Genomic DNA, 22,655 nt, shown 5'->3' on the forward strand with positions numbered 1-22,655 from the left:
TGCTTTCCTGTACCTGTTGATAGGGCTGCCTGTACCTCTGCTTCAAATTACTATCTACCTCTACGGCTCTAACTTTCTAGAACACGAGCTCCCTTGGGGTAGAGGGAGGATCGTCAGGCCCCTCTGCGAAACACCAAGGTTCGGATGAACTGTGGCAAGAAGAAAGGCCAACCCCTTCCCGTGATACTCAGAAGTTTAAATGCTAGACTGCCTGTGTACACTGTTTTCAGCGCTCAGTGTAGACAGCCTGCATACACTGAGCGGTTTCAGTGCTCAGTGCATCATCTCCTATCATGAGGCAATGCCCTGACCCTTTAAAACTCATATCTAATGTCAATGTAGGTAGTGTCCATAAGACTGCTTTTTGCCAACTCTTATACCTCAGAGTTGGACTGCAAAGCAGTGCCCTTTTAACCAGTGCCCTACTAGAACAGCTCTCCTCTCCAAGCAAGAATATTAGAATGTGCTAAATAAAATGGGCAGGACTAATTCTCCCTGCAGTGGTTAATAAACTTCTAGAAAAGACCAGGTAATTCCAAAGACAAAGCACTCTACCTGCCACCACAGAAGACAGGCCCTTAACGGGCTGCTGTGTCAAGGAAGTAACTCCCGAGTCTTCCCACTTCTGGGCCCCCATCACTATTGGTACAGGCTGACTCCACACTTCCACTGCAGGGTTCAATCCCAGGTCAGGGAACTAACATCCCACATGCTGTGCAGGAGAGCCAAAAAGAAAAATGGAACTCAAGTTTTGTGGCTTGGTGCAATCTGGAAAATTGGTTTGTCAACTGCTAGAAACAGAGACTAAGATCCCTGCCCTAAGGACAGAACTTTCTGTCTACACCAGTGGTTTAGAGGCCCCTGGTTATGAGATGTTGCTGGGGAGACCGTATCTCATTCCTGCTTTAACCAGAGGAGCTCTTACAGTCTTATATTTCACATAAGATTTCACTTCAAAGATAGTTTACTCTTAAAATATCTGAACACCACTGGTCTTTGAAAGGATATACACCAACATATCACCGATTTCACAGCAAGAGACTAACAACACTGCAAAGCAACTATATGCCAATAAAAATTTTTGAAAAATGCATATAAAAACACAAAAGACCCCAAAGGGTCAAAACAATCTTGAGAGTAAGATGGAGGCTTCACTTATTGATTTCAAATATATTACACAGGCACAACAATCAAAACAATATGATACTGGCATAGAAACAGGCAGATAGACCTATGGGCCCGAATAGAGCCCTCAGATAAGCTCATACATACTGGCACAATCATCTTCACCAAGGTTCTAAGACTCCACAATGGGAAAGAAGTCTCTTCAACAGTCATACAGAATGGGAAGAAAATTTTCAAACCACATGACTGAAAAAGGACTAAGAAATAACTATAAATCAAGTTCCAAAAAAGGGCTAATAATCCAGTTTAATAATGAACCAAATAACTGAACAGACATCTCGCCAAAATTAAGTAAAAATGGTGAAGTGATAAATGAAAATGTTCTCAACCTCACTAATCACGGGAGAAGTGCAAATCAAAATCACAACAGATATCACATCACACCTATCCAGATAGGTTTTTTTGATTCATTTTTTACTTAAGTATAGTTTAATTACAATGTTGTGTTAATTACTGTTTTTAAAAAAATTTATTCAAGTATAACTGAATTACAATGTTGTTTTACTGAGGGTATGTTTTATTGATAAAAGTTATGTTGGTGAAAAAATAAAAACCATAATATTCCAAATGTTTAAAAATAGTAATCTGAAATTTACGTCACAGAGGAAATAAGAAAGTGATTTTTGAATGACAGCTTTCATGATTTATAAACTGGTAAAGTAAATGCCTGGATGCTATGATGTAGTTGATCTAAATTGTGAGGATTTCTCAAAGGAGCTCCTTTATCTCACACAACAGGTGCAAAACTAGAAATTCATTCAATTTATTAAAACTCCTTTCCCAGCAAGGTAAACCAGGCTTCATGGCTAAAGGACCGCCAACGCTGCCTTGGTCATCCTGTGGAGCACTGGTGCCATCTTCTGGCCACTCTGAAATCACATGTTACTAATGTGCAATTCTAACATGCTACCTTGGAGTGAAAAGAACATTTTATATTGCCTGAAGCCTAGGGCACTTGAGATGTCTTCAAATGTTCTCAAAGAACAGGACATTCTGGTTACTTTTTATAATTTTATTGAATCTTTTCTTCTCATACCTTAAAAAAACAGCACATGAAAACAGCATCTTATCCCAAAGTTTCAACTCCAATGCTTCAGGAAGGCCGTGAGAACCACTCCAACACCTTAAGCCTATGAATTACCACTGCAGGGAATTTCATAGCAAGTTCCCACCCCAGGATACAAAGCTGGTAATCAAGCCCTTGTTGCCAACTCCAGGGACTCTGGCTCTCTGCCTATCTTACTTCTCAGCAGCTTTTCCCATCTGTTTAAGACACTGCATCTCCCTGATGGCTACTCTTTAGGGCGGGTCAAGGCTGAGCCAGAGAGAGCAGCAGTGTGGTTCCACGGTCACCTCCCACTAGCCACCACGTTGGCCAGGCAGGAAATCATCCCCAGTCTTTCATCTCCACCATTTACCTCCCTCTCTTCTTCAAAACTTGTTGCTTTTATGTAACAATGGATTCAGTGTCTATTAAATTGCCTGAGAGGCGGCTTAAGCCTGACATACTTTCCTGAGCTAAAAAAAAAGACAATGACGTACCTCTGTGGCATTCCTGCCATGAGATCAAGTAACAAAGGGAAATGCACTACTGAGCAGGGTGGTGCGGGGAAGCAATGTAAGCCCCTCCCCACCCCCACGGAGGTTTCTCAGCGCCAGCTCTTGCAGGTAGAGGCAAACATCCTGTGGTCACAGAGGTATCGTGAAGGGAAACCCGTTTATTTTCCTCTTTTGAACTTCCCTGCTGCCCCAGTCTTTGCCTTCTTCTTAGTGGCTCCCTTGGGCTCTGGTTCCTTGCGCTTGGCAGAAGAGAGGGAGCCGGTCACCTTAAAGAAATCATCCAGGCGGCCCTGGGTGCTGCCCTGGCGGCTCTTGCTCAGCCGCCTGACCCCACTGCGGATTCGCTCCTCGGAGAACTGCTTCTCCCCACACATGAACTTGACGAGCTCTTCTTCATTGGGCTCGCTCCACTTAAGCTCCACAGACTCCGGGTCCAGCACCTCGGGTTCCAGGAAGAGCTGCTGGGCCTCCTTGTGGAGCCAGTTTTCCGGCACAGGGTATTTGTTGGGGTCCAGCCGCCGCACAATCTCCTCGATGCTCTTGTGCTTCTGGATGAGGTCCACGGCCCGCTTGGGCCCGATGCCCCGGATGCTCTCACAGTAGTCACTGCCCAGCAGGATGCACAGATCCACGAACTGCTCCTGGTTGAGGCCCAGCTCCTGCAGAATCCGGCTCAGGTGGAACTCCTGGATGGGCAGCTTCTTGGCCTCGCTGGCAGTCAGGTGCCGCATGAGCACTGGGCTGCCGAACGTCAGGCAATCCATGTCCTCTGTGGCCGCGGCATAGACTTTGCCGGCCTTCACCAGGGCCGCACAGCTAGCCTCTGCCTCGCTGGGCGCATCGAGGTACGGGATGCCCATGAGGCTCAGGAGATGCTTGCACTCATCGTTGTGTTGCTTGGTGACCTTCACCAGCCGCTTCGTAAACTTTTCCACCTCTGCCTCAGCCCCAGCGGCCTGAGCCTGCTGCAGCTGCTTCTCTGCCTCCGCCCGCCGCTCGCTGCGCTTGGCCAGCTCCCCGGACTTGAGCTGCGGTGGCTTGCCATCGAAGACGTACACGGGCTTGATGCCGTTCTCCATCATGCGGATGGTGCGGTAGAACATGCCCATCAGGTGGCTGGTGGTCTCCCCCTCCTCATTCTGCAGCACGTCCCCCCCTTGGCGAACAGCTATCAGGAACTGATAAATGCTCATGGAGGCATCGATGGCCACCTTGCGGCCAAAGTAGCTCTTGATGTCATTCTCCCGGATGGCACTGGGGGCCACGTCAGCGATCAGTTTGGCCAGTCCTTGAATTCCCATAGTAATACAGGAGGAACAGCTAAAAAAGAAAGGTGGGTAAGACAAGGAGGAACTTAAAGGATGGAGGAGGGTTACCAGGGGCAGAGGGTTATCATGCCTTCAGCTAAACAAATTTAGCACAACAAAAGGACACCAAGTCATTAAGAAATGTACAGCAAGAAAGTCTACTCAATTAACACTAGTCCATTCAGTTAATACTAAGGATTCCTGAGTATCAAGAACTAAACCACATGCTGATAGGATAAGATAAGATGTTCAAGTCCTTGAGGGACTTAAAAGTTCTGTGGCTAAGGCAGCAACAGGGCTAGCATGCAAAACGGACTACAGCAAGGCCAGAGGAGGAGGCCAGGGACCATGATGGCAGCACTGCCCCCTGAACAACACACAAATCCCGGTTACACAAGGTGAGACAAGACAGATAAAAAGGCAACCAAATGTCTAAAGGGGTAAACAAACTTAGGAGTATCTGTCTTCTTGCCAATTCAAGAACAACACATTTGTTCCTCCTTTGGATCTTTATTCCCAACTCATTCCTCCAGCTCACCTCCTCTCAGCAGCTCTGAGGGTTAGTTCTGTGTCCATCTGTCAAGGCCACAATATCCAATTATTTAATCAAACATTAATGCAGGTGTTGTTGTGAAGGTATTTTGTGGATGTGGTTAACATCTATATCAGTTGACTTTAAGAAAAGGAGACTTCATTCCACAATGTGGCAAAGTGAAAATGTCAGTCACATTGTCGTGTCTGACTCTTTGCAACACCAGACTCCTGTGTCCATGGAAGAGGGGATCTTCCTGACCAAGGGATCAAGCCTGGGCTCCCGCATTGCAGGCAGATTCTTTATTATCTGAGCCAAGAGGGAAGCCCACAATGTTGGAGGGCCTCATCAAATCAGCTGAAAGGCCATAAGCACAAAAATGGGTTTCACAAAGAAATCCTCCCTCAAGACCAGTCATCAACTCCTACCTGAGTCTCCAGCCTGCGGACCTGACCTAAAATTTTCAACTTTCCAACACCTACAATCACCTGAACCAATTCCTTAAAGTCAGTCTTCCCATACATCCATATTCTAGATCCTGTTTGTTCTGTTTCTCTGGGCAACATAGCAGCTTTGAAGAATTGGCAGGAATAACATCTGTGTGAGAGTAATGTGGTTTTCACAACACTTCTCTAACCTCTCTTCAGCATCGGATCAGCACTTCAAAGAGTTTCTACTTCGGTCATGATGTTTTGAGTCTTTCCCTTCGTATTTTCTCTCCACCACTAAGTCTGAAATGTAAACTCTACAGCTCCTTCTCCACCCTGAGTCCTGATCCAGAGATGCAGTCACTTAGCCTAGTATGACAGTTCTGTGGTTCGAACTCCTTAACAAAATATCTCCTAGGACAGTATTTTCCAAACTTAAGTCAGGCCTAAACCACCCTCACAATTCTGTGCAACTTCCCATGAAAACCTATACTTTCATTCACTTAAGATTTTCTTTCTATGGACACCATTTTCTAAAAACTGCATTGGAAAAGAGAACTCATCATAAGCAATAATACCTGTACTTTATCAGTTATATTTTACTACACGTTAAATGCATAAGTATTCAAAAGGATTTGGGGGATCTTCCCTGGAAGTCCAATGGTTAAGACTTTGTGCTCCCAATGCAGAGGGCACAGTTTTGATTCCTGGTTGGGGAACTAAAATCCCACATGCGCCACAGCCGCCAAAAAATATTTTTTAAAAAAGGATTTTGGGGGTGCCTCTTAAAGTCATCATGTACCCTCTGGTGGTGTGTCCAACACGCTAACTTACCTTTACAGTCTGGGAACCTAAGACAAAGGCTGGGATAAGACTACCCTGCCTCACTTCTGCTCAGCTGTACCCTCCTCCCACCATGCTGCAGCCCTTTTCTTCAAGGCCTATCTTGTCTTAGTTCCTCTGTGAATGGCAGTGGCCTTGAATCTAGGCACCATTATTTACCACCTGGGTAATAGTGATCACTAAGTCACTTAGCGTGTGACATTATTAAGCCATTTAGCATTGATTTTCTCATCTACCAAGTAAGATGATAACCATGCTTGCCTTGCAGAATTACTGCCAGGGTTATCTGAGATATCAAACGAAAACCTCTGACAAACATTAGGTGTTCATAAACGTTCCCCCAGCAGAACCCACTCGATCCTTTGGTTCGTGCCTCAAGCTACCGGCTTTGCTATAACGAGGGCACCATGCCTCATTAGCCGGACATCCTCCCACCGCGTCCAACAAAGGCAGGGAGAAGAGGGATATGAACAAGTGCAGGTCAAAAAGGTATCTCCTCCAGGAGCTCAGTCACAATGCACAACGACCTCATGAGGTGGGAGCTATCCTCTTTCCACAAATGAAGAAAGAGGCTCAGAGATGAAGGGACTGGCCCCGGACTCACAGCTGGAAAGTGGCGGGCCCGTCTGAGTCCCGCGCTCGCTCCACCCCGCGCGCGGCAGCCGCCCGCCTTCCCCAACAGCCGGCGCAAAACGGGCCCGACGCTCTCAGAGACGCTTCCCAAGGGTCTCACCTGGCCTTTGGGATGCTCCCGGGTGGCCCAGAACAGAACTCAGCCCGACTCCCGCCTCTACCCCTAAGCCTCCTCAGCACCAGTCTCTGGTACCCTCTCGCTCCACCGCCTTCCAAAGCCCGCGCTCCCGTCACGTGACCTGTCGCGGCGCACAGCATCCTGGGAAGTGTAGTACAGGCCTCAGCCCCCTTGGCCAGCTTCTCTTACGGCAATCAGTACCCCCAGGGCGGACGGACCTGCTCTGAGACCTGACTCTACCCTTCTCCATTGCTTGCCCCTACTCCACCCCGGGCTCCCGAAGGCCCCAGATCCCGCCACACCCGAAACCACGGGACTACAAGTCCCACAATGTCACCCGCGTGACGCATTTCCTCTTCCGGTTGAACAGCGCGCCTGCTCCTGCCGACGTGTTCTTCCGGTAGCGGAGTGGCGGATTACCCTGTGCCCGGCAAAATGGTGAGAGGATTGAGGGGAGTTCCGGACAGGGCTCTGGGGACCCCCGGGGTCCGTCCTGTGCCTGTTTCTCTCACAGAGGCGCCAGGTGCCCGAGGTCTAGAGGGCGGGAGGACCCTGAATCCTTCGATTTGTACTGAGGGGCGGGGAAGGGGCTGACTCCTTAGGTAAGGTTTTGATCGCACTGGGCTTCTGATCTCGCGATTTATAAGGATGAGGAGTGTGGGTGCATTTTTTAATACCTTCCAGCATTTAGCTCTGTTTCCTGTGGTCAAACCGTTACCTCTATCTGACAAGTTTCTCCCTGCTGCGGAACTCGTACTCACACTACCCAGCCCTGGGCAAAAGTCACCTTCTTGGTGAAACACTTCCAACTGTCTCGGGCACTTGTCCCCTCTGTCCTGGGAGCCCCCACAACCTGCGTACAGCCCTTTTGCCGCGTGTCATGAACTTCTTTGTTTTCTGCCACGCCTCCTAGTGACCACCATCTGACGTGCCTCTAGCCCTGGGATGATGTCTATTCATCTTTGTATTCCCAGTGCCAAACACGGAGCCTGCAATTGGAGGCTCAGACAATGGCAGTGATTATCTTTATCGTTTATGGGGGGGGGGCATAAATGTTTACTGATTTGAATTCCAGTGTCTCTTAGAACAATGGGCTCAGTTTACTTGTCTAGAGTTGTTATGTTCTGGATTTAAACATTAGCTGATGGGTGACAATGGAAATTAACATTTGTACGGAACTTTACTTTTACAGCCCTCTTTCACAAGCATTAGCTAATGATCTTCCCTATAACGTTGGGAAGGAAACAAACACCTATTGAGCAACTACTCTATGCCAGGCAATGAGTTAAATGCTATGACGTTTGTCTTAAATCATACATCAACCTCGTGAGAGAGATATTATAATCACTTACTGAGATTCATGGTATTTAGTAGAGTCAGAATTTTGACTTATGTCTTTTGTTTGCAGATCCCAAGCTTCCTTAATTGTGTAGTGGGAAGAATAGAGAATTAGAAGTTGAGGCCCGTTCAGAGTCTGCCTTTCAGTGGGGATGCTGAGCTTGGTGTCTACAGACATGGGTCCATAAAGCTCCTAAAATCATAAGCAAACTTTTTCTTTAAAAAAAAAAAAAGCACTTTATTTTGTATTGGGGTATAACCAATTAAAGAAAAATGTTATGATAGTTTCACGTGAACAGTGAAGGGACTCACCACTCCCACAAACTTTTTCTTGTATGTGATTTGTCCCAGGCAAAGCCAGACCTTTCATCATGTTTTTTTTTTTTTTTCCCCATGATGATCAGTGACCTCAGACAATGTTAAGGACCAGACTTCCCTGGCAGTCGAGTGGTTAAGACTCTGCTCTCTCAATGCAGGGAACGTGGGTTCGATTCCCTGGTCAGGGAACTAAAATCCCACAAGCTGCATGGTGCAGCCAAAAAAAAAATGTTAAGGACTGTTGATCTGTAGCTAATCAGTCCCCTGGTGTGTCTCAGCCTCTGACTCTTAGCTGCCCTTCTCATCTCCTACTGAAAAGACAAAGTGCCACCTTAGTTTAAGATGTCATCATAATCGTTGTCATTCTCAAAAGGTATCATTTGACAGTGGTTCTGTCAAAGGAACCAGGAAGGATGTCCCTGTCTCCCAGGCTGAAATAAGCTTCTTGCAGTCACAGCAGCACGAGGCTCTGATGACCCCGTAGTCCTCCCAGGTTGAAGTCTTGGGATTCTTCGGTGGCTCTGATCTCACGCCTTCCCCTAGGAACTTGAGGCCATGAGCAGATATACCAGCCCCGTGAACCCAGCTGTCTTTCCCCACCTGACCGTGGTGCTGCTGGCCATTGGCATGTTCTTCACCGCCTGGTTCTTCGTGTATCCTTTGACTGAGCAGCCAGTGGGCCAGAGTTAGTGATGTGGGAACTGGAGGGAGGAACTACACTGGGTCCATGCACCCAGCCACTTTTGTTCTGGCGTGGGGAAGCAAAACAGTCAGGAAGGGCTAAGGGCCGTTGATATCCAAAGTCAGGTTGTGGCCTTATTTTCCAAGCTGAGGTGAGCTCAGTTTGCTCTTCAGGTTTCATAGTAAGCGGAGGGCCTGCCTGGACTGGAGGCTGGGGACAGGGACAAGTGTTTTAAGGAGTGATGCACTCAGGTGTCAGGAGATCAGAGGGCTAGTCCCAGCTTTGCTGCTCATTATCTATGTGACCTCGGGTGGTTGAAGGGTGTTGTGGGATCCGGAGTTGCAAAGCACACCTCGGAGGACACTCAAGACATTGGAGTACAGTTACAGTTTATTACTCCAGCGGGTCCAAGGGGAATCAGTTCCCAACGAGGACCCTGATGTTTCTGAGAGGCCCAGCTTTATACCCCCAACTACTTGACTGGTTACATGTTAGCAATCCCTTTGTTGTACATGGTTGAGTTTTACAACAAGTAGGTGCTAGGAGAACAAACAGTTAAGGTTGGGAGGGGGGACAGTGATTATACATCAAGGGGGGATGTCTCCATGCTTAATCTAACAGGGGCAGCCTGACCTAACTATAATCTCCGTTTGCCATCTGTGGGGAGGGAAGTCTCCAGACCTGGTTTACACCAGCAGTGGTTTCCTCACTTCTTGGGCAGGGTTCACATCTTGTCTTTAAGATGGATAACAGGCTTCAAGATGGAGTCTCTCCTGCTTTCCTCACACTGGCCCCAACAGTAGGAGCGCCAGGGTCTAGGTCATCTCTTGGGCCCCTCTTCCCGGCTGCACGGAGCCAGACCAGCCTCCGGAAATCTGTCAGCCCATGCCTTTCTCCCAGAGATACCCTGGCCAAGTTCCCTGCCCTGCATAGTCCACCCCTTTGCTTCTCCTTAATCACCCTGCCAGTTATGAGGTCACATCCACCAAGTACACCCGGGATATCTACAAAGAGCTCCTCATCTCCCTGGTGGCCTCACTCTTCATGGGCTTTGGAGTCCTCTTCCTGCTGCTCTGGGTCGGCATCTACATATGAGCTCCCAAAGGTAAGAGGGGTGACAGGGTGGTATGCTGGAGAAACCTCCCCACACCCACATCGGTGTCCTCGGGCCTGTGTGACCCCTTGGCTAATGGAGACAGCCTGGGCAGAAAGGATAGGGACACCAGACACATGGGCTTCTTTCCCTGTCCCTTAGTGGGCGTCTGAGCCGAGCGGGACCGTGTCAGATCTGAGGTCTCCACATTGTCCGACCTGGGTCTGGTGTTGGAGTGTACTGCCTTGGGCTGTGGGCACAGGCTTCATGTGGTTCCACCTCTGTGTTCTTACACATCATGTACAATGGCTGGGGAGCCATCAGCAAGTGGCCAGGCGGGGGGCCAGGATCCAGTACTTGCTGCCAGGAGTTCCATTTTAGTCAGTTTCAGCGTTCTCAGTCACTGAGATAAATTTTGACTGATGTTTAGTCACTTAGTGGAGGGCTTGTGTGAGGGAAGCTGATGGAAAGATGGGTCTCTGCCCTCATTCTGATATCCTTCTCTTTCAGGTTCTAACCGGGCAGCTTCACCGAATCCCTGCTTTTGTAAATTAATTTTTTTTTTTTACTGTGGCTGGAAGTGTCCCACCTGTTACTACAATAAAGGCAGATGTGACAGCCTGTCTGGTGCTGGAACCCATGGTTCCCCAGTCCCTCCCCTTCCTGTGTCTCTGCTGCCTCCCAGATGGTTCCTGTGGCTGGGAAGCCCTGCACTCTGCCTAGGAGGGGAATGTGGGGAGTATCTTATGCTTAGAATTGAGGGCTTCCTGTGGGTGGACAGGAAGGGACTGAGCCTGCCCTCTTCTGCAGCTTCTAGAGTAAACTTCCTTAGGAACCCACACCAGTCAAGTCTGTCCCGGGGCCAGGCCCCTCCTCTAAGTGTAGCCAGGGACCCTCGGAAGGCTCAGCTTGTCCGTAAGGTGGCTCCTAACCCAGGCCGGGCAGCAGTAGGTCCGTGGGGTGTGGCTGAGGGAGGGGCTACCACGCCCTGTTCCGAGGTCTGAAGCTGCTAGGGATAATGGGGTAGAGCATCTGTCAGGCTCAGGGGCTCCACATGGTCCCAGCCCCACAGATGACTCCATCCTCCCCCCCCCACCCCACCCTGGAACAATCTCAAGAAGACAGGAAGCAAGCTCAGATACAAAGCAGTATTTATACATTTATTTATATACGTATATTTACTTCAGAAAAGAACAGGGGACAGGAAGCAAGCAGGCCTGGGGCCGCTTCCCTCTGCCCACTCGAGTCAGAGTTGGTGCGATAAATACGAGTCAGAGCTCAGGCAGGGTGGCGGGGGCAGTTACGTGGGAGGGAGGGGGTGCGCTATGCACATGCAGGCTTTCTTGGGGGCTGTAACGTGGACGGGGTGCTTGTGCACTGAGAGGCCCTATATACAGCTTGAAGCTTGGGGAGATTAGCCCAATGGCTATAGGAGTAAATGCCACATGGGAGGCAGGAAGGGAGGGGGGTGCTGCTGGGTCACAGGTAGGGAATGAAGCCAAGACACCCACTCAGCAGCACCCACCGGGCAGCTGTCAGCCTCCAGCAGGTGGCCCACTTGCCTTTCCTGAAACCCTTTTGCCTCCCTGGGCTTAAGGCAACTTTGGTCCAAGGTTGACCCCCCACCCCCCCTCCAGCCTTGAGCAGCTTGGAGCCCCCACTTGGCCCCAGCCTCCACACAGAGGACCCCCTCCCCAGGCATGGAAACAGCCAGCTGCTAACCAGATTGGGGCGATGCTGTGTCCAAGTGGCTCCAGGGAGCAGTGGAGGGTCACTTTCCAGTTTAAGCACTTTAACTCCAGTTAAGGGGCTCTGGTCCAAGAAACCCGCAGCCCCACTGAGGAAGCCTCAGCATCCTATCACAAGGGACAAGGCTCGGCAGGTTTATGGCATTTAGAGGAGGGTTCCTGCAGTGGGGGAAGAACAGTAGTGCTAAGTAAGGCTCAGCCACCTGTGTGGGGTGGTGTCCGACTCTGTGATCCCATGCACTATACAGTCCAAGGAATTCTCCAAGCCAGAATCCTGGAGCGGGTAACCATTCCCTTCTCCAGGGGATCTTCCAAACCCAGGGATTGAACCCAGGTCTCCCGCATTGCGGGCGGATTCTTTACTAGCTGAGCCACCAGGGAAGCCCAAGAATACTGGAGTGGGTAGCCTATCCCTTTTCCAGCGGACCTTCCTGACCCAGGAATCGAACGGGGGCCCTCCTGCATTGCAGGCAGATTCTTTACCAACTGAGCTACCAGGGAAGCAGTGGTATGGGGAACCGTCTAATTCCTATGTCAGAAGAAGGGCATGGAATCCCACTGCGGAGGGGCTGGGAGGTGAGGTATCCTGGCTACCCCCATCCCGCCAGTGTGGACAAGTGCCTGATGTCCATAGCAGAACGGGGCCCATGGTTCCTAGGCTTCTTCAGGATTCGGGTCTCCCTTTAAAGGCTCCCACTCAAAGCTGAAAACGAGAGGCAGGAGGGGCAAGGCCTGCCTCCCAAAGAGGCGGCAGAACATCACCAAGCGAGAACGGCAATTCCGTCCACATTTCTGAACACAGACACTGTGCAGTGACTTCCACTCCTTCCATGAGCCTGGCTGTGACCTCAGAAGGCTCTAGATACCCACTAAGAAAGGTTTACGTTGGCACTTGAGATAAGACTTCAGTAACCCAAACCCACTGCTCTGCTCCGGAGAGGATGGGCAGAACTGGGGCCTACTGCTAAGCACAGGGCCCCTAGCCTGGCTGGCTGAGCCCAGCATGGGGCCCTTGATCTGGGAAGGTGAGGCGACCAGCAGACAGGAGATGGGGGAGAGGCCCGTCCTGTTGGCCAGAGTCGGGTGGGTGTCTCTAGGCTCCCAAGGACGGGTCAGAGCCAGGACCCTGCCTTCCCAGAGCCCCCAGAGCCCCGGCCCACTCAGGACTCTCCATCTCCATTCTCCTGCCCTGGTTTAAGTGCATTTTAGTAACTACTTCATTAATAACAGCAAAAGCTATTTGCATCCACTCATCCACCAGCCAAGACCAGCCTGCTGCCTTGCAGGGATTCCTGCTCCTCTGCTCAGACCCATGGAAGCTCCCTGGAGTCCAGGCTGTGTGGCTGCACAGGGAACTTCCCTTTGGGATATTCCAGGTTCTAGGATCCAAGGCTTGCCTGGCCCACTGGCCCCGCCCCTGGTTCAGCCAGGCAATGAGTGTATACAAGGCACATGTCAATCGCCAGCCCATCCAGGGCCGGCTTCGGCTGCCCGGGGAGCTCTTGGAGCCAAGCTCTTCCAGGGAGAACAGACCTCCTGGGCCACGCTTAAAGCTTAGAAGTCCGAGTCCAGTAACAGTCAAACCCTAAAACGTCCTCTCCCTAACCCTCCCCAGGGAGCAGCTTTGAGAGTGAGGGCTGTCCGCCCTCTACCGACTCCTGACCCGGCCAGGTCTCTGAGGGCTCGCGCCAAGTCCCCACCAGTACCAAAGGCGGGCAGGTCCTCTCCCCAAAGAGGGACGGCTCCCAGTGGCAGAAGGGGAGGCAGAGAGGGTGGGCTCTGGACAGAGTCAGCTTCCCCCGCCTCTGGGGCACCTGACATCGCCAGGCCTGCATCAGCCATGTCTGGATAGACATGAATTGGGCCCAGCAGTTCTCTCTCCAGCTCTGTCCGTGGTGTGGGGGTGCCACCAGCGGGAACAGCAGCTCCAGTGTGAGGACTTCCAGTTTCACCAGGCGCAGGGAGGGCCAGGCTGGCTCAGTCTCCAAAGAAGTGCCAGCAGCGGGCTCCAGTGTAACACCATTGCATCCAGTGTGGCAGGGGCACCCGGGATCCCCCGGGCCCTGGTGTGGCGCTGCCTCCAGAGGGCAGCTCAGTCACACAGGCGGTAGAAGTGGAAGTAGTAGTCCGTGGCCAGCTGGACCGGGGCCTCCGCGCTGCAGTTGGCCTGACCCTGGGTGGACAGGCAGGGGGAACCAATGAAGTGGCTCCAGGGTCAGGCAGGATCGCAGTCCCCCTGCTGACGTCATCGCCTGACTCTGCCCCAGGTCCCACTGTGTGCTTTTCAACACCCCCCACCCACTTCTCCCCCAAGCCCCACACTGAATGTCTTGGGGAGGCGGGGTGCCCTGCTCACCAGCAATGCCACCCGGAAGTGGTAGGTGAATCTGCGGAAGGACAGGATGGTTACTGGCCACTGGTGGGAGGTGCCCTGGGGAGGGAGGGGAAGAGAGGGGTTAGGACAGTGGCACAGACCCCCAAGGCCACCCGGTCCCAACCTGCATCCCTCACCATGGCCGTCACAGCCCCAGGCTCTGTAGCAGGTTTTACAAAGGAAAGTGCGAGTCGCTCAGTCATGTTCGACTCTGTGACCCCATGGACTATACAGTCCACGGAATTCTCCAGGTCAGAATACTGGGAATGGGTAGCCTTTCCTTTCTCCAGGGGATCTTCCCAACCCAGGGATCAAACCCAGGTCTCCCACATTGCAGGCGGATTCTTTACCAGCTGAGCCACAAGAGGGGAGAAGCAGAAATCAGGAGAGGCGGGAGGGTACATGTTCTGCTTTGGGGAGCAGCAGGGGCCACCACCTGCATGCCTGTGCCCGGCACTGAGGGTCCACGGCATCCTGTCTCACTGCCTTCCCTCTCACCACTGTGCTGTAGGCCCATGGAAGTGTTTCACTAAGCCTGTCCTGGTTACACGCGGCTGAGGAGGTGCTGCTTACAGATGAGGACACTGCTGAGTCATCTGCCTAAACTCCCGTGGCGACATGTGGCCGAGTTGGGGTTCACCCCTCTCTGCTCTCCCCTGTCTGCTGGGCCCTGGGGCCTCAGCCTCTGTAGGGCTCTCAGCACTCCATCCTCTACGCAAGCTGCTTCTGCACCTCTTTCCCCATTGGCGAGGGACTGCGTTCTTGGAAGACGAGGTCTGTTTCTACCCCATCTCTGGCTCCCCTCAGCTGGGCCCAGCCCAGGGCCAGGGACAGGGGAGGCCCCAATAAATACTGATTGAATAAACACACGAGTCGGTGAGAAGAAACCGCCTTAACTTTTGCTGAGCGTCACGTGGCCAGAGAGGAGCCGGACGTGACTGGGTCCCAGCCGCCTGGTTCCCAGACCACGAGGCAGCCCCCTCCACGCAGCCCAAGACCTTCCAAAGTCACAGATGGGACCGAGTCACCGCCCCCGCCCGAGCCTGAGGTCCAGCCTCCTTCCCAGCTCCTCTGAGGAACAACCCTCGCCATGTTTCCAACTCTGCCGGCATGCCATGCTCTCCCTGGTGGCCCGGCTGCTGTACACGCAGTTCCCTGACTCCTGGGACGCTGTGCCCTTCTTCCCCCAGCTGATCCCACATCGTCCTTCAGGTCTCATCTTAATCAAGCACGACCTGCAGGCAGGCGTCCTGACCCTGCGACCAGACAAGGTCCGCTCTCCCTGCTGGGCTCCCAGGACGCCCTCTGTCTCCACCAGGCTAGGCCTTGGGCAGGGCAGGGAGACACTCGCCATGGAGGGGTGCGTACACACCCCCTCCCTGGGGCACGGAGGCCCCGGTCCCAAAGGGTCCCTTGTGGAGATGCCTTTGCTCTAACCCTGGCTCCCACTCCTCGCCCACGTGGGGGCCTGGTTGGCCCACGGGTTCCCGGCCGCCCCCTACCTGGGTGTCCTGGTGGGCGTGAAGGCTCTCTGGAAAGCCTCCTTCTTCACATGGTTCCTCCTTTGATATCAGGCTGCACAGCACCACGGACACAGGGGACGAGGAGCTGGGGAAGCCCCAGTCAGCGGGGAATTGAGGTTCCGAGCTCCTCCACCCCAGCCCCCTCCCACCCAGCCCTCCACTTGGCCTCCCTTTCCCCACAGAAACCGGCCACTGAATCCTCTCAGCCAGTTAACGAGGCACGGCCGTCAAGGCCCTCGATGGCTACAAACCCCTTCCCATCCCCCGTTCCACACACTCTTCGCAGCCCATTTCACAGATGAGGAACTGAGGCCCGGAGACTGCCGGGTCACACAGCCAGTGAAGCACGGAGCGGGCAGGAGAGCCAGCAGCCCCCTCCCCCAGGCCGCCGGGACCACCACGCCCCCATCCCCCACGCCGGAACTCACTTCATCTGCAGGGTCAGGCGGAGGTGCAGGGGGGTGCTGCTGCTGACGGGGATGTGGTAGGAGACGTTTCCAGGCCTGAAAGGGCCAAGCTGGCTCCTCAGCCCAAGGGCACCCTGCCACCCTGCCCCTAATGCCCATCAGTTCCTCAGCCCTAAGACTAGAGGGGAGCCCTTCGAGGGCCTGGAAGGGGCTGCCCCACCTTGTGAGGGAACTTCCTCCCTGAGGGGAGCAAGATCCTGTCCCCTGGCCTCATGTCACCCAAGGGAGCCCGTCCTGGTGGGGGTGTCGGGAGGCAGCCAAACCCACCTGCAGGCATCCTCTGAAGCGCAGTACTGGGAAGTAATGGGCATCGAATTCTCCAGCACCTGGATGGAGGTCAGGGATGGAACCGGGTCTGCAAGGAGAGAGGCTGCTGGGGCAGGAAGGAGGGTGACAAGTCAGGACACAAATGAGGAGGAGCCAAATCTTCCCTTGCCTGACTTGGATCAGTCATTCACACTTTAGCATGAATAAGTCTCAGGTTATTCTTTCCAGCTCCCACTTAGACTGAGGTCACACCACCACCTTCCCCAGAAGCCCCAGGACTCCCCAGTCCCCATGAGCCCGAGGTCCGCCTCCTTGACGGTCCCAGAACACCCAGGAGCAGGGATGGGTCTTCCACATCCCCTGCCAGGAGCGTCCAGGAGCCCACTCTTTAGGACTCTGCTCCTGACTGCACACATTTCTCCCCAACTCAGGGCTCAGGGATGTCAAGTTGGTAGCTTGAAATCAGCCGTGGTAGGAGTATTCCCACACACAAATCAGGGCCCCACTGTCCTTCAGAGACTCAACTTCCATTTCACCTCCTTCAGGGACGCCTCCCCTGACGAATCCCCACCTCAGTCCAGATTCCGTGCCCTCCCCAGTGGCCAAGCCGCCTCTGTGCCCCCTCAGGACAGGTGAGGGGAGCCTCGCCACACTGCTGTTTCGTGTCTGTGAGCCCTTGGGGGCAGGGCTCATCCGCCTCCATCACCCCTGGGTGCTGGACAGAGCCAGCCACAGAGCAGGGACCCAGGATATGGTGCCTGGTGAGCGTCTACCTCATGGGGTTTCCCCATCACTTTGAACTTGAATCTCAGCAAACCAGTTTTGAAGGTTGTTGTTTTTTTTTTTTATTTCTTTAAGCCACAAAACCCATCAAATGAAAGTTGATGAGAAGGCCCAGTACCAGAGGTGCCTGGTTGAAGCCAGGAAGGTTCTCAGCCTCCCCTTCAACCTCCTAGGCAGCCTGGGGTGGAGGGTGGGGAAAGTTCGGAGACACCCAGTTTGAAAATGAATACAGCAAAGGGTTCTCTAGCTTTGTTAACACCAAAAGTTTGAGGTTTGGAAAACAGGGGGGACCACAGCACCCTCCTTGCCCTGGCAGGATGACACAGAAGGAGCCAGGCAGACGTGGGATCAAATTCCATCTCTGCCGCTAACAGGCTGTATGATCCTAGGAAGTCACTTCATCCAAGTTTCCATCTCCTCGTGTGAACAATGGGGATTAACCAACGCCATCGACACAAGGCTATAGAATCAGCCTGGCCTGATTCCTGGGACTCAGTCATGTTCAGTGAATGTGGACTGACAACTCTGCACCCAGGGAGTCTGTTGATGGGCTGAAATGGGCCCTGGCCAGTGAGCCCTGCAAGGCTGGGCTGAACTGGGCAGAGGGTAGGGCAGGTACCTGGCTGGCCCCGGGCCTGAGTGGGCCGAGCAGGGCTCAGGCCAGGCTCGGGAACTGCTCGGCGGCCTCGGCCATGGAGACCGAGGCTGGGGCCGTTCTTGGCTTTGCCCTGGCCCCCAGGGAAGGGGACCACAGGGCTGGCCACAGGGTTCGAGCTCTTTGGATGCTTGAAGTAGCCAATGCCATTGGCTGACAGGCCCCAGGACTTGGCTCTGATGTTGGTGACTGGCAGCAGGGCCATCTGGCTGGGGCCTGTGGAGAGAGACAGGCCCAGGCTGAGAGGAGGGCGTGGGCAGCCTCTTATCCAGCTGTCTTGAGGGCCCCACGGGACTCCAGGTCACTCCCCTCTGTCTCTTGGTCTCAATCTCTTTCCAGAACCTTATGTGGGCTCCAGGAGATCAAACCCTCCCACTAATGGGTTCTTGGGGCCTTTCTTAGGCCTCATGTGAAAACCCCTCAAGCCAAACCCTGGGCCCCAGGCGAGCCATACCTGAGCGGTTGGTGGGGGGGCTGGGACTAGGGCTGAGACCACGACCTGGATTAAAGCTGGGGCCCAGACTAGGGTCGGTGGAGGGGGCGGGGCTGGGTGAGGAGCAGCAGATGACTGGGCAGGGGCGGGTAGAGCACAGGTCCAAGGTGCGGAGTGCTGGAGCTGGGGCTGAGTGGGTCGGGCCGGTGGTACCTGAGGAAACCAGAGGCTGTATGAGCCGGAGGGGTCAGCACAGCTCCCCGCCAAGGACACACCCACCGCTCCCCATCCTACCCCTTCCAAACCCACCCCTGGCACGCACCCAGCAGCAGAGAGGGCTGCGGGCCCAGCACCCCAGTGGTCACGGGGGACTGTCGGAGCTGAGTGGTCCCAAAGCTCTGGCTGGACCTGCTGGGGAAGGGTGGGCTGAGCTCAGAGGGGCTGGGCGAGCCTGGGCTGGGAGTCGCAGAGAAGTGGGAGGGACGCAAGGAGGTGGACAGGGAAGGCAGAAAGGAGGCAGTGGGGAGAGGGCTTGGTCCAAACACGTACCATGGGCACATGGCCTCGCTCCCCCCAGGGTGCTGGGGCCGGAGCAGGGCCAGGAGACAGGAAGTAGACACGGCAAAAGAGCTAAGGGGCGGCAGAGAGGAAACGGGGGCAGGCACGGGGAGGAGAGAGAGAGAAGACACAGTCAGAGATGGCCCAAGGGCTGAGGTGACAGTGGGCAGAAGAGCCCAAGGCCCCACCCTGGCCCTCCTTCCCCCACCCCCTGCTCTAACCTGGGCCCCTCAGAGGCCCCCGGCCCCTTGGAGGCCCAGCTACCTGAAGAAGCACTGAGCAGGCCAGAGAGCAATATCAGCTTCAGCAGGACATCGAAGCAGCTGCTTCCCCCCTGAACCAGGGGACCTTCTGACCCACCCCACCCCCACAAACCCCCGGCAGGGTCAGATCTTGAGGTGGAGCCCGCTTTACAGCAGACATTCTTTGGGCTCCACTGACCCTGGCCGCCCCCCGAAGCCCCACCTGGCCTGGTGACGGCTGGCAGCCAGGCCTCCAGGGACATACCCATCACTGTCCACCAGGTCCTCCTCGGCGCGCAGGCTCAGCACGTACAGTGTGGACATGGACACCACGCTGGGAGCCGCAGGAAAGGGCCACTGTTAGAGCCGGAGCCACGGGCCAGCGCCCTCTCCCTAGGATGGGGCCCTGTGGGTTTTGGTCCCAGGGGACCGGCTCCCAAAGTGATGGCTGTATGTGGGTCTCCCCAGTCCCAGGGGGAGGAGGAGACAGGATGAGGCAGCCCCCCGCTCCTTCCCCAAGAGCTCAGCCACTTCATCTCCCGGGCCACGGCCTCCTGCTCCCCCAAGCCTGGGCCTGCGGGCAGCCCGATGCCCCATGCCAGCCACCCCAAGAGTTCGGAGGACCAGTCACCTGAAGGCCATGACCACCACCAGGGCCACGATGGTTCCCTGCAGGAAGCGCTGGCTGATGCAGGCCTGGTCTGGGACCACAGATGATGACTGAGGACCGGAAGAAAGGGGACAAAGGCCCAGACTTAGGGAGCCCGTGGTCCTGCCCACTGTGGGCTCTGCTGGAGGTAAGGGACAAGGGCTGCTCATCCCCCCAGGGGGCAGAGGGAGAGGAAGGAGGAACAGGGGCTGGGGGAGCTAGAGGGTCGGGAGGGGAGGGAAGGGGAGGCGCTTCTAGTCAGTAAGTCGGGAGAGGCACCAGCTGGAAAGGCGCCACGAGGATGGGGAGGCCCCAGTCCAGCCTGACCCCATCCTGCCCACCCTCACCTTGCTGGCCACCTTGGGAGGCCTCTTCTTATGGGGGACGCTGCCCGCCCGGCTGAACTGGCTCCCTGCGTGGCTGCAGCAAGAGGACCAGGTCAGAGGTGCCCCTGGGAAGGGGATCTCGCCCTCCCCTGGCCCGTGCCCCCACCTGAAGGCGCCCGAGCTGCCGGTGGACTTGAGGCTGTCGAGACGCCGTAGCTTGGCCAGTTTGTGGCTCCAGCGCTCCAGTTCGTCGATGCGCGTCTCCAGGTTGTCCGTCAGCTTGCACAGCTCCTTCACGGCACCCACGTTCTCCATGAAGATGCGTTCCTGCCGCGGGTGATGGCCAGTGTCCAGGGCACAGTCAGCCCCTGGGAGGCCCAGGCCATGGGCCCATGGGGGAGCAGGAGGGAGCCCTCGAAGCCCCACCCAGGCCAGCCTCACCTCTCGTCCAGGCTCAGCTCCCCCAGTTCCCTGTTTCTGCCTCTGAACACCATCCCACCTCTGCACCTTTCCCCACCCGTGGACAGAATCTGTGGTCCTCAGAGCCTCCTGCCTCCATCTCCTCCTCTGATGGACATGGTGTCGGAGACTTAAGCAGAGGCCAAAACCTAGGACATGCTCACTGGTACCCAGCCTCATGCCAGGAAAGTTACGAACACCATTCTCAACAAACCGTGTGTTTAAAGTTTTCCATAACCCCATGACAGAGGATGAGATGGCTAGATGGCATCACCGACTCAATGGACATGAGTTTGTGCAAACTCTGGGAGATGGCGCAGGACAAGGAAGCCTGGCGTGGTGCAGTCCATGGGTCACAAAGAGTCGGACATGACTGAGCAACTGAACAACAAAACAGCATGAGAAGTTCTCAGCTGTAACGACTGTTTCCCTCTTTTCGCAGGAGAGGAAGATGACTCTCAGGACCTTCCTCTTGCCCTTGATCACACAGCCACAGACTGGCCAAGTCCTCATCTCCCACCTCCACCTCTCCCTGTGGCGGGGGAGGGGGCTCTAGAAGCAGCATGAGAGAAGACTGGGCTGAGGGGGTGCTCTGACCCTCTGTGCTTCAGTGCCCTGTTTCTGTGGGGGTGGGGGAGCGCTGAAAGCCCTCCAGCTGGTCTACCCTTCTGCCTCTTGGGCTCCTTCCAGTTCCCCCACCCAGAGACCTTGTTCACCACCAGAAAGTTCTCTATGGTTTTCCCATTGGCAAAGACCACATCTCCCGTGTCCTTCACGGCCTCAGGCAAGATCTCCTTCACCTCCTGAGCGATGACACCTGGGGAGGGACAAGCCAAGTGTGTGTTGGAGGGAAGACTGCCCACAGCACCACAATGTAGGCAGGGGCTGGGACTGGTGAGGGTGAAATTCTGGGAGCTGGAGATCTGAGATCCAGGGAGCCCTGGAGCAGTCTCCCAGGGACAGGGATCAAGGTGTGGGGTTCCGAGGGGCAGGTGCGGATGGGGCAGATTCTCGGAAGTAAAGACCACAAGGGAAAGGGGACAGAGATCCAGGAGAATAAAAGTAAGATTCATCCAGGGAACAGAGGAGTGGGGATCTGGCCACAAGTGCCAGACTTCCAGTGTCAAAGTGCAGGGGCTCCGGGCGAAAGGGCAGGTCTCCCAGAGGACCAGGATTCCCAGGGGCGGGGTTCCACGAATCGAGGGAAGGGGTGTCCAGAGGACAGGGACTGGAGCGGGGTTAGCAGATGCCAGATTCCAGCCCCTAGATCTTTACCCGTTTCTGGCGCCACGGCTTCGATGCCGGCAGTGGCGGCAAACTCCGGCTTGTACCTGTAATGCACCAGCCGCATGCGCGAAATCCTCTTCAGCTGCTCGGTGGTGTCCACCTGCACGGGAGCCAGGGCCCAACTGAACCCCTCCCCTCCTGGGCCCGTCCGGCGGCAGGAGTGTGGAGCGGGTAGACCCTGCTACCACCAGCGTGGCGGGATCCAGAAACCCAGGGCCAGCCTCCTCCAAGGCCTTCCCCTGGAGCCCCGCCCACAAGATAGCCCCGCCCCCGGCTCCTCCCCGCTCATGGAGGCCCCGCCCCTGTCCCGCCCCCACCTCCTGCACGTGCTCCTTGGCCCGCAGGTCCGAGGGGTGCATGAGCGAGCCCATGACCTTGACGTTGCCGTGCACCACCAGCGCCTCATCGGGCCGGTCCGTGTTGATGCCCACACGGCCATGGTGGAAGACCGTATCCGGCACCTGCGCCCGCTGCCACAGCACCTCGCTGTCACTCTCAAATTGGCCTGGGTTGGAGGCCTGGCAGGAGTTGGGGCTGGATCAGTCCTGGGGGTTGGGGGACGCGCAGCGCCCTGGGAAAGGGGGAAACCCCGCAGCCACCCCTCCAGCTCCAGCAGGAGCTCCTCACACCCCCATGCCCAGCTTAAACTGTCCTCCGATGGCTCCAACTTTCAGAAAAGTCACCAACCGGGTCCTGGCCACCTCCACACTTTATTGTGAAGGAGACAATGGCCCTGAGAGGGTGGAGCCTTGCCCAGGACCACACAGGATCACCACTCCAGCTCCTGACCCCTGAGGACCCTGTATTTCTCCTGGGCGCTGTTTCTCCCGGGTCTGGGGAGAACTCT

The 22,655-nt window shown here is 54.9% G+C and overlaps 3 protein-coding genes across 13 annotated transcripts in view; 1 reads left to right on the plus strand and 2 right to left on the minus strand.

Moving 5' to 3' along the window:
* Positions 1–1,150: 1,150 nt before the first annotated feature.
* On the minus strand, positions 1,151–6,736 carry FEN1 (flap structure-specific endonuclease 1). Its single transcript, XM_055415772.2, has 2 exons — positions 6,589–6,736; positions 1,151–4,065 (listed from the first exon to the last, which is right to left on the minus strand). Exon 2 carries the CDS (start codon positions 4,044–4,046, stop codon positions 2,904–2,906), a length of 1,143 nt encoding a protein of 380 aa, XP_055271747.2. The 5' UTR covers positions 4,047–4,065; positions 6,589–6,736; the 3' UTR covers positions 1,151–2,903.
* A 202-nt stretch (positions 6,737–6,938) lies between these two features.
* Positions 6,939–10,658, plus strand: TMEM258 (transmembrane protein 258). The gene is made up of 4 exons (XM_055415779.1): positions 6,939–7,044; positions 8,806–8,915; positions 9,913–10,049; positions 10,548–10,658. Exons 1-3 carry the CDS (start codon positions 7,042–7,044, stop codon positions 10,037–10,039), a joined length of 240 nt encoding a protein of 79 aa, XP_055271754.1. The 5' UTR covers positions 6,939–7,041; the 3' UTR covers positions 10,040–10,049; positions 10,548–10,658.
* Positions 10,659–13,331: 2,673 nt separating this feature from the next.
* MYRF (myelin regulatory factor) overlaps positions 13,332–22,655 on the minus strand; it is a 32,664-nt gene continuing 23,340 nt past the window's right edge. For 2 of the 11 annotated variants that reach the window (XM_088832111.1, XM_055415778.2), the window contains 16 exons: positions 22,126–22,326; positions 21,797–21,908; positions 21,229–21,338; positions 20,229–20,389; positions 20,084–20,156; positions 19,719–19,807; positions 19,353–19,421; positions 18,837–18,917; positions 18,610–18,698; positions 18,309–18,500; positions 17,819–18,070; positions 16,417–16,522; positions 16,111–16,185; positions 15,662–15,767; positions 14,142–14,216; positions 13,332–13,958 (listed from right to left, as the gene is read on the minus strand). In XM_088832111.1, the coding sequence (XP_088688237.1) occupies positions 13,878–13,958; positions 14,142–14,216; positions 15,662–15,767; positions 16,111–16,185; positions 16,417–16,522; positions 17,819–18,070; positions 18,309–18,500; positions 18,610–18,698; positions 18,837–18,917; positions 19,353–19,421; positions 19,719–19,807; positions 20,084–20,156; positions 20,229–20,389; positions 21,229–21,338; positions 21,797–21,908; positions 22,126–22,326 (1,872 nt within the window). In that variant the 3' untranslated portion in view covers positions 13,332–13,877. The remainder of the gene's footprint in view (positions 13,959–14,141; positions 14,217–15,661; positions 15,768–16,110; positions 16,186–16,416; positions 16,523–17,818; positions 18,071–18,308; positions 18,501–18,609; positions 18,699–18,836; positions 18,918–19,352; positions 19,422–19,718; positions 19,808–20,083; positions 20,157–20,228; positions 20,390–21,228; positions 21,339–21,796; positions 21,909–22,125; positions 22,327–22,655) is intronic. The other 9 variants (XM_055415775.2, XM_055415773.2, XM_088832112.1 and 6 more) reach the window with 9 other exon arrangements.

Source organism: Moschus berezovskii, chromosome 25 (genome assembly GCF_049115385.1).
Source record: "Moschus berezovskii isolate FMDL1 chromosome 25, NW_MosBer_1.0, whole genome shotgun sequence".
In the NCBI taxonomy this organism is placed as follows: domain Eukaryota; kingdom Metazoa; phylum Chordata; class Mammalia; order Artiodactyla; family Moschidae; genus Moschus; species Moschus berezovskii.

Excerpts from the sequence above, each read along its gene's own strand:
- TMEM258 (XM_055415779.1), top strand. Across the intron at positions 8,916-9,912 it reads TTCACCGCCTGGTTCTTCGT|TTATGAGGTCACATCCACCA; the intron begins GTATCCTTTGAC and ends TCACCCTGCCAG.
- FEN1 (XM_055415772.2), bottom strand. The coding sequence starts at position 4,046 with ATGGGAATTCAAGGACTGGCCAAACTGATCGCTGACGTGGCCCCCAGT.